Raw genomic sequence first — 10,921 nt, 5'->3', positions numbered from 1 at the left:
CAAGATAAAGATAACAAAGTAATATCAACCGCAGAGAGTAAATTATGGGAAAGGAACCGTTTTTCTTCTATGCGATCGCACAACCTAGTCCGCGATCGCAGTGCCCAATCCCCCGTACCCTATGCGATCGCATACCCTTGTTCGCAATCGCAGAGACCAATTTTGCCTAGTCATTTAAACAGTAACAGAACACATACGAGATTAAACCCAAAATTCATAACTTCTTCTTCCAAACTCCAAATTGGGCGATTTTTGAAAGAGAACTTCACCACCAATTCATAGGTATGTAATCTTAGACTCATTTTTTTCAATTTTCATTAACACCCATTAGATTTCTAGGCTTAAATCATGTTCTTAAGGGTAGAAAATTAGGGATTTGGATAGAGTTAGGGCTTTTTATATAAATGGAATTTAGACCTCGTTTTGGGGTCGGATTTCGAAACAATACATATTCGAGCTCGTGGGTGAATGGGTGATATGGTTTTGGTCTGAACCTCGTGTTTTGACCAAGTAGGCCCGGGGTCGATTTTTGACTTTTTGGGTGGACGCCTTCAGTCCAGTCAGAGATCCCGAGGTAGTCCTACAAGCGTCCACAGGCCCGGCGTTCTCTTCTATCTTTATATTCCGTATTCATTTACTTCAGAGATAGATTGTACTTTTCTTTCCAGACATTTGTATATAGTATTTGTAGATGGTCCGCGATATTGTGACACCGATTCCGGGTAGAGATGTACTTGATATTGTCGTACTTGTTTTTCGGTTAAGTTATCAGATTTCGTTTTCCGCATGTCTTTAATTATTGTTAATATTTCACTGTTGATCGCATGTTGTGATAAATTGTTAAAAAGGGCTAAATAAAAGAGTTAGTGAATTTATAATACTCGGCTTGCCTAGCTTTCACGAGTAGGCATCATCACTACTCCCGAGGGTGGAAAATCCGGGTCGTGACAGGAAGTCATAACCATTGACCTTTTCACTTTGGAGTATGCCCTAGACCACCTTTCGTAGCCAATTTCGAACAAGTAAGGCTGCACCCTCGGATCAATTTTGCACATCTCTGTCATATGGTACTCAAACTTCTCTATCGTGTAAGCTCTAGCCAAAACAAATAAGATATCCTTCAATTGTTTGTGATGTTTCTTAAATGTGTGCTTTACATTCTACCACAAGTGAAACATGCAAATAAAATGTGGTACTTCTGGGTACACAACTTTTGTTATAGCAACCCCTTTGGGAGGGTACTACTTAGGAAAACAAATCTAATTTTCTAGTTACAAAATATTAAAAGAGATATTAATTAAAATATTTAGAATAATTTTAGTAGCGGAAGTAGGCCCATGCGAAAAGGTTGAAAGTGAAATATATATATATATTTTTTTAAAATACACCATAATTTTATTTTAAATGAAATACAATGTCAAAACATTAATAGATTAAAGCAACTTCCTAACTGATTTATACAATCATTCAAAATCACCGCAAGTTTATATTGTACATAAATTTCAAACTATCGGGTATATATAAAAAACAAAGGAAACTAGTTTTCTCCTTTTCTACATATTTACAAGAGAAAGTGTAAATTCAGCATATTACAAGACTTGAGTTATTAAAACACCCTAATACAATAAAATAGGTTACAAATTCAAGCTACAAGATTTTGGTCTTTAAAATCCAACAAGCCTCCAAATAACATAAGTGTGACATATATATCATGTACACGTCCCAAAACTATGCAAACCAAGGTGCATATGCAAATGTGATCTCCATAAATTCTCCCAAAGAGACTACTTCACCCTGGCCATCTTCAGATTTCATCCCGAACATTTCCTACGATAGAAAACAACTATCGCTAAGCATAAAGCTTAGTGGTGTATAAACTTTAGGCTTGGAGTCATTAAATTCTCCAATTCCCCTTTTCAGTCATAGTTAGCTCAATTTAACATAATTTAAAACAAGTGAACAAATATATCAAACATACCAATATCAAACTTTGAAGTGTTTCCAAATATCAATAACAATGTTCAAGAGTCTAGAAAGTGTATACTATCAATTTAAGGAAGTATACCAATATCCATTTTTCGCCCAATATGTACGTCATGCCATCACACTAAGCATAATCAGATATCAAGATGGACCGAAGCCCCAAATCAAGTAGGGTCAAAACCCAATAGACAAGAGAATCAAGAACCATATTAAAAATGGCTTCCTAGTTCGTACTTAACACAGACAAGTTCCATAATTCAAGACGAACTACAAATCCAAAGTCAAGAAGGCAAAAGATCAGAATTAAGAGGCATGCCAAGTGAGTGACCAAGTCACTGCCACAAGAAGGAAAAAGTCCTAACAAGAATGCAAAATGATCAAACAATCCGTACGAATGAGCGATTTAGCAAATTTCTTACAAGACTTGATATAATCCGAATATAACAATATAATTCGAAGACAAGAAAAATAAAATATCAGGTTATTTCAACATATTTCTAGCAAGCAAAAAGAATACAAGTTTATACACAAACCTTGGTATTTTACCACAAAACAGTTCAATCACAACTTGGGGACGTTCGAATCGTCTACGCCGTAAACAAACCAAATCTGTCCACTTCCTCAAACACTTCCCCTTTGATTTTTTTTCAAGGGTTTATATACCTTAAATACATAATAAAATATATAAATAAGTTCAGTGATTTAACAAATCAACTAAACATGATATTGGTGAAAATTACCCAAAAACGTTTGAAACAGAAATTCTGGACAGTATCATTGTTCTGAGTTGTGACTCAGTTTTAAAGATCTATACGGACAAACTAGACTTTATATTCTTCAAAAAAGTTGTAGATCTATGTCTTACCGTTTCAGAATATCTTGAATCACCACCATATCAATTTTGAACAAAATGTTATGCTAAAATTACTAACAGCAGTACATAGAGTATTTCAAGAACTGAAAATCTGGGCAGCACCTGTCCTGTACTTTTTGACCCTTTTTCAGGTATATACCAACAAAATTAGATTTTGGTTCCTTCATAAAAATTATAGATTTATGAAATATCTTTCCATAAAGTCCTGGATCACTTAAATCGGAGCTTTGTACAAAAAGATATGTAGAAAATACTAGTAGGTGTCTAGTATAAAAACGAGTTTAGAAACTTACCAAGAGGAGCAACTTGATCTTCACCAAAAACGAATTTTGTGCGTTGATTTAGTAGAAATCCATGGTATTGTTTTTTTGATGAAACTTCAGCTTCTTGTTCTTACGGAGGAGAGAGAGAGATAGAGAGATAGAGAGGTAGATAGTTATTCTTCTTTGTTTCTGAAGAGTAGAAGAATAGGGAGTTTATGAACAGATATGAAATAAAATGGTTCCCCAACTACTAAATATTCTTAGATAAATACAAAAGGTTGGAAACCCAAAACTTAATTATATACTATATTTACTAACAACTCGTCAAAATAATATTAAGTGTTACATATAGCAACACCATGGAACTTCATTGCCAATATTAACACAACCTAAAGTAAGAAATTTTCATATATTGACCATTCTATATTTAGGAAGTGCAAAGTAAAATATTTTCTCGTTATAAAAAAAAATGCTCAATCAAGAATGCAAATATTGTAAAAAAATTTGGGGTGTTACAACTCTCTCTCCCTAAAAAAAAAATTTCGTCTCGAAATTTACCTTGTACTAGTCCCGAAACAAATGTGGATATTGAACTCGCATATCCTCTTCTCGCTCCCAGGTAGCTTCTTCGCCTGAATGATTTCTCCAAAGAACCTTCATTAATGGGATTCTCTTATTTCTAAGCTCTTTTATCTCATGCGCTAATATTTGGATTGGTTCCTCTTCATATGTCAAATCAGGATTAACCTCAATAGACTCAATAGGAAGAACATGAGATGGATCTGAGCGGTATTTTCGAAGCATAGAAACATGAAAGACGTTGTGGATCTTACCTAATTCAGTTGGCAAAGCTAGCTTATATGCAACTGGACCAATTCTTTCAAGTATTTCATAAAGTCCAATGAATCGAGGACTAAGTTTACCTTTTTGGCCAAATCTCATAATCTTCTTCCATGGAGAAACCTTTAAAAATACCTTATCGCCCACCTGATGCTCAATTTCACGCCTTTTAAGATCAGCATAGGACTTTTGTCTGTCTGAAGAAATTTTCAAACGATCCTTGATGATTTTTACCTTATCTTCAGTTTGTTCCACAATCTCAGGACCCACAAATTTTCTTTCACCAATCTCATTCCAACAAAGAGGCGTTCTACATTTTCTCCCATATAAAGCTTCATAAGGAGGCATGCCTATACTTGATTGGTAGCTATTATTATAAGTAAATTCTATTAGGGCCAAATGTTTGTCCCAACTACCCTTAAACTCAATAATGCAGGCTCGAAGCATATCCTCCAAGATTTGTATTACCCTTTCAGACTGACCGTCTGTTTGTGGATGGAAAGCGGTACTAAAATTCACCTTGGAACCCAAAGCTTCTTGCAAGCTAGACCAAAATCTGGATGTAAACCTCGAATCTCTATCAGACACAATAGAAACAAGGATTCCATGCAACTTCACAATCTCATTAATGTACAATTCTGCTAAACGTTCCAGTGAGTAGTCCATTCTGATTGCCAAGAAATGAGCACTCTTAGTCAGTCTATCTACAATGACCCAAATTGCATCATGATTTCTTTGAGTGTGTGGAAGTCCAGAAACAAAGTCCATCGTTATCCTTTCCCATTTCCATTCAGGTATTGACAAAGGTTGTAGGAGACCAGCTGGGACTTGATGTTCAGCCTTTATTTGTTTACATACCAAGCATTTAGAAATGAACTCTGCAATGTCTTTCTTCATACCACTCCACCAATAGTGCTCCTTAATGGTCCGATACATTTTAGTACCTCCAGGATGCATTGCATAAGGTGAACTATGTGCTTCAATTAAGATCTGCTTTCTCAATTCATCATCATTAGGAACACACAACCTATTTTTATAAAATAAGGTACCATCTTTCCTTAATGAAAAATTTGATTCTCTTCCATTTTGGACTTCTTCAACCCGTTTCACCAGCTTCTCATCTAACTTCTGTGCTTCTTGGACTTGCTCAAGTAAGACTGGCTTGACTTGCAAATTAGCAATGATAGAACCATTAGAATTAAATGAAAGGCAAACATTCATGGCTCTTAATTCAAGAAGCAAAGGCAAATGGACTTAGAGTTAAACTTGCAAGAGAATTGCGACTCAACGCATCTGCAACCACATTGGCTTTACCAGGATGATAATCAATCGTGCAATCATAATCTTTGATGAGTTCAAGCCATCTACGCTGTCTCAAGTTCAACTCTTTTTGTGTACCCAAGTACTTCAAACTCTTGTGATCAGTAAATATGTGACACTTCTCTCCGTATAAGTAATGCCTCCAAATTTTTAAGGCAAAAACAATGGCAGCAAGTTCAAGATCGTGAGTGGGATAATTCAACTCATGTGATTTCAACTTTCGAGAGGCATAAGCAATTACTTTCCCTTCTTGCATCAAAACACAACCCAAGCCACGATGAGATGCATCACTGTATACCACATAATCTTTTCCTTCAGCTGGCAAAGAAAGTATTGGAGCTTGTGTCAATAAGGATTTGAGCTTTTCAAAGCTCTCTTGACACTTGTCAGCCCATACAAATTTGGCGTTTTTCCCCAAAAGTTTGGTCAAGGGAGAAGCTATAATAGAGAAGCCCTTCACAAACCTTCTGTAGTATCCTGCTAATCCCAAGAAACTTCTTATCTCAGTTGGAGTTTTAGGGAGTTTCCCATCAACAATAGCTTGAATCTTACTAGGATCAACCTTCACACCTTTAGATGATAAAATGTGCCCTAAAAAAGCCACTTCATTCAGCCAGAATTCACATTTGGAAAGCTTCGCGTAGAGTTGTCTCTCTTTCAGAATTTGCATGACAATTCGGATATGCTTATCATGATCTTCTCTATTCTTGGAATAGACTAAAATGTCATCAATAAACACCACCACAAATTGATCGAGATAAGGCTTGAATACACGGTTCATTAGATCCATAAATGCAGCAGGAGCATTTGTCAAACCAAATGGCATTACCAAAAATTCATAATGGTCATACCTGGTCCTAAAAGCAGTTTTAGGAACATCTTGCTCCCTCACACGCATATGATAATATCCAGACCTCAAGTCAATTTTTGAGAATAAGTTGGCACCCTTCAGTTGGTCAAACAAGTCATCGATTCTAGGCAGTGGGTATTTGTTCTTGATTGTTACCTTGTTCAACTGTCGGTAATCAATACAAAGCCTAAGAGTTCCATCTTTCTTTTTCACAAATAAAATAGGAGCTCCCCAAGGTGAAATACTTGGACGGATGAAACCTTTCTCAAGAAGTTCTTGCAATTGAGCCTTCAACTCTTTTAATTCAGCTGGAGCCATTCTATAAGGAGCGATTGAAATAGGAGTAGTTCCAGGGACAAGATCTATAGGAAATCAATCTCCCTTTCTGGAGGCAACCCAGGAAGATCATCAGCAAATACATCAGGAAAGTCGCACATAGTTGGTATGTCCTTAAGACTTGGACTCCCCAATCGTGTATCGACTATATGAGCAAGATATGCATCACAACCTTGACAAATCATCTTCCTTGCCAAGACCGCAGAAATAATATTAGATGTCAATGATCTTTCTCCTTGAACTACCATGTGTGAATATGCAGGAGTTTTAAATGTCACTTGCTTCAACCTACAATCAACCAATGCATGGTGCCTATGGAGCCAATCCATGCCAACAATAACATCATAGTCTCGGAAGGGCATTTCAAGCAAGTCGACAGGGAATACCAGATTTTGAATCATGAATGGACAATCTCGGTAAATCCTGTTAACAACGGCCTGATGACCTAATGGACTCGTGACCAACACATCAAAGTCAAGTCTCACAGATTTAACAGTATCGGGAAATGCAAGTGATGAGCAAACATAAGAGTGCGAAGATCCAGGATCAAATAATGTAACACAGATATGCCAAATAAGTGAAATTTACTAGCAACTACGTCCGGACCATCCTGGTCATTCTTCTGTCTCATAGCATAAACTCGTGCAGCAGCTCTCGACCCACCAGCCTGATTAGCTACACTCGAACCCGCTGCTTGCATATTTCGAGGTCTAGCACTACTATTATCTTGAGAATGAGTAGTGACAAGCTTTTGAACTGATCCTTCTGTATGTGTATAAGAAAGAGGATTAGGATTAGGACAATCCTTCACTTTATGATCCATACTTCCACAATTAAAAAAAGCACCAGAAGCTCGTCTACATGCACCATAATGATTCTTCCCGCACTGTGCACAAGTAAGTGTATGAGTTTTGCCTTGGCCATAACTTGGAGTACTGGCAGTAGAAAAATTTGACTTATTCTGCTTATGATGTAATGATTTATGTGTACTCTCGGTCTTGGAATAGTCAAACTTTCCCTTTTTGGATGGACCGCCATATTCTGAATTACCCTTCCTAAACTTGTTTTCTCTCCTACTAGCTTCTTCCTTGTCAATTCTTTCCCAAGTAAGTGCAGCTGAAATCAGCTTGGAAAAATCATCAAGTTGTAAGATTGCCACTGATTTTCGAATGTAACCATTCAAATCTTCCGCACTTGTCTCTTTCACCATCAATAATACCTTTAGCATAGTGAGAAAGCCTGAGAAAGTTTTGTTGATATTCTGCAATAGACATATTCCCTTGTCTTAAATTCAGAAACTCTTTCTTTTTAGCATCACAATAGACAGGGAGAACATATTTTGCACGAAATGATTTCACAAAGTCATCCCAAGTCAGCACCGAAGGTTTTGCTTTTGCATTTGGCACACTCACCCACCAATCATAGGCATCTTTTTGTAAAAGAGAGATAACATACTTAAATTTGGCAGCTTTAGTACACTCCAGTTGTTCAAAGACCCTCTCCATGCGCTCGAGCCATTGTTCAGCTACCGTGGGATCTGTAGTGCCTTCAAATTCAACTCCGCCCATTTTTCTCATCTTCTCAAAATTCATTTCACTAGGTTCTGACATTGTCCCAGCTAAGTGACGAAAGAATTCAGCCATCTGCTGGAATGGGGGAGTCATAAATGGAGTATTATGACTCATTGCTCTTGGATTACTGCCCATTTCATTTCCACTAACACGAGGATGATTTAGGTCAGGCAAGGGTTCCTCATTTCCTCCCTGAAGGTGAGGCATGGCATTATACTGAGCCTGACTTTCATCAACGGATTCAACAACTCTATTCGAAGAAGAGGCCATATTAAAAATTCTATAAAAGATAAGATCACACTGCATTAGGGACATGTACATGATGCATATGCACACAAAATACAATAAATTAAATTAAACAAGTATGCAAAAATTTATAAACTCTAAGTCATTTTAAAGAAAGGGAATAACAACAAATACTAGGTACTATCACAACAAAACAAATCCTAGAATCATAAATCGTGGCTCTGATACCAAAACTTGTAGCAACCCCTTTGGGAGGATACTACTTAGGAAAACAAATCTAATTTCCTACTTACAAAATATTAAAAGAGATATTAATAAAAATATTTAGAATAATTTTAGTAGCAGAAGTAGGCCCATGCGAAAAGGTTGAAAGTGCAATATATATATATATATTTTTAAAATATACCATAATTTTATTTTAAATGAAATATAATGTCAAAACATTAACAGATTAAAGCAACTTCCTAACTGATTTATACAATCATTCAAAATCACCGCAAGTTTATATTGTACATAAATTTCAAACTATCGGGTATATATAAAAAACAAAGGAAACTAGTTTTCTCCTTTTCTACATATTTACAAGAGAAAGTGTAAATTCAGCATATTACAAGACTTGAGTTATTAAAACACCCTAATACAATAAAATAGGTTACAAATTCAAGCTACAAGATTTTGGTCTTTAAAATCCAACAAGCCTCCAAATAACATAAGTGTGACATATATATATATATATATATATATCATGTACACGTCCCAAAACTATGCAAACCAAGGTGCATATGCAAATGTGATCTCCATAAATTCTCCCAAAGAGACTACTTCACCCTGGCCATCTTCAGATTTCATCCCGAACATTTCCTACGATAGAAAACAACTATCGCTAAGCATAAAGCTTAGTGGTGTATAAACTTTAGGCTTGGAGTCATTAAATTCTCCAATTCCCCTTTTCAGTCATAGTTAGCTCAATTTAACATAATTTAAAACAAGTGAACAAATATATCAAACATACCAATATCAAACTTTGAAGTGTTTCCAAATATCAATAACAATGTTCAAGAGTCTAGAAAGTGTATACTATCAATTTAAGGAAGTATACCAAATATCCATTTTTCGCCCAATATGTACGTCATGCCATCACACTAAGCATAATCAGATATCAAGATGGACCGAAGCCCCAAATCAAGTAGGGTCAAAACCCAATAGACAAGAGAATCAAGAACCATATTAAAAATGGCTTCCTAGTTCATACTTAACACGGACAAGTTCCATAATTCAAGACGAACTACAAATCCAAAGTCAAGATGGCAAAAGATCCGAATTAAGAGGCATGCCAAGTGAGTGACCAAGTCACTGCCACAAGAAGGACAAAGTTCCAACAAGAATGCAAAATGATCAAACAATCCGTACGAATGGGCGATTTAGCAAATTTCTTACAAGACTTGATATAATCCGAATATAACAATATAATTCGAAGACAAAAAAATAAAATATCAGGTTATTTCAACATATTTCTAGCAAGCAAAAAGAGTACAAGTTTATACACAAACCTTGGTATTTTACCACAAAACAGTTCAATCACAACTTGGGGACGTTCGAATCGTCTACGCCGTAAACAAACCAAATCTGTCCACTTCCTCAAACACTTCCCCTTTGATTTTTTTCAAGGGTTTATATACCTTAAATACATAATCAAATATCTAAATAAGTTCAGTGATTTAACAAATCAACTAAATATGATATTGGTGAAAATTACCCAAAAACGTTTGAAACAGAAATTCTGGACAGTATCACTGTTCCGCGTTGTGACTCAGTTTTGAAGATCTATACGGACAAACTAAACTTTATAGCCTTCAAAAAAGTTGTAGATCTATATCTTACCGTTTCAGAACATCTTGAATCACCACCATATCAATTTTGAATAAAAAGTTATGCTAAAATTACTAACAGCAGTACATGGAGTATTTCAAGAACTGAAAATCTGGGCAGCACATGTCCTGTATTTTTTTTACCCTTTTTTAGGTATATACCAACAAAAATAGATTTTGGTTTCTTCATAAAAATTATAAATTTATGAAATACCTTTTCAGAAAGTCCTGGATCACTTAAATCGGAGCTCTGTACAAAAAGATATGTAGAAAAAACTAGTAGGTGTCTGGTATAAAAACGAGTTTAGAAACTTACCAAGAGGAGCAACTTGATCTTCACCAAAAATGAATTTTGTGCGTTGATTTAGTAGAAATCCATGGTTTTGTTTTTTTGATGAAACTTCAGCTTCTTGTTCTTACGGAGGAGAGAGAGAGATAGAGATAGAGAGATAGAGATAGAAAGAGAGAGAGGTAGATAGTTATTCTTCTTTGTTTCTGAAGAGTAGAAGAATAGGGAGTTTATGGACAGATATGAAATAAAATGGTTCCCCAACTACTAAATATTCTTAGATAAATACAAAAGGTTGGAAACCCAAAACTTAATTATATACTATATTTACTAACAACTCGTCAAAATAATATTAAGTGTTACATATAGCAACACCATGGAACTTCATTGCCAATATTAACACAACCTAAAGTAAGAAATTTTTATATATTGACCATTCTATATTTAGGAAGTGCAAAGTAAAATATTTCCTCGTTATAAA

At 35.6% G+C, this 10,921-nt stretch overlaps 1 protein-coding gene across 1 annotated transcript; it reads right to left on the bottom strand.

The window, feature by feature from the left end:
* Positions 1-6,492: 6,492 nt before the first annotated feature.
* On the bottom strand, positions 6,493-8,307 carry LOC138888691 (uncharacterized). Its single transcript, XM_070170603.1, has 3 exons — positions 7,686-8,307; positions 7,055-7,582; positions 6,493-6,911 (listed from the first exon to the last, which is right to left on the bottom strand). Exons 1-3 carry the CDS (start codon positions 8,305-8,307, stop codon positions 6,493-6,495), a joined length of 1,569 nt encoding a protein of 522 aa, XP_070026704.1.
* Between the last annotated feature and the right edge of the window lie 2,614 nt (positions 8,308-10,921).

This window comes from Nicotiana sylvestris, chromosome 3 (genome assembly GCF_000393655.2).
Source record: "Nicotiana sylvestris chromosome 3, ASM39365v2, whole genome shotgun sequence".
Lineage (NCBI taxonomy): Eukaryota > Viridiplantae > Streptophyta > Magnoliopsida > Solanales > Solanaceae > Nicotiana > Nicotiana sylvestris.
This window is presented reverse-complemented; position numbering and strand designations above follow the sequence as displayed.

What these genes read in the sequence shown, in the direction of transcription:
- LOC138888691 (XM_070170603.1), bottom strand. Translation starts at nt 8,307, where the DNA reads ATGGCCTCTTCTTCGAATAGAGTTGTTGAATCCGTTGATGAAAGTCAG. An exon ending in GCTTTCTCACTATGCTAAAG is followed by an intron (nt 7,583 to 7,685) that starts GTATTATTGATG and finishes AGCTGATTTCAG; the next exon opens with CTGCACTTACTTGGGAAAGA. An exon ending in TGGTCCGGACGTAGTTGCTA is followed by an intron (nt 6,912 to 7,054) that starts GTAAATTTCACT and finishes CGAGTCCATTAG; the next exon opens with GTCATCAGGCCGTTGTTAAC.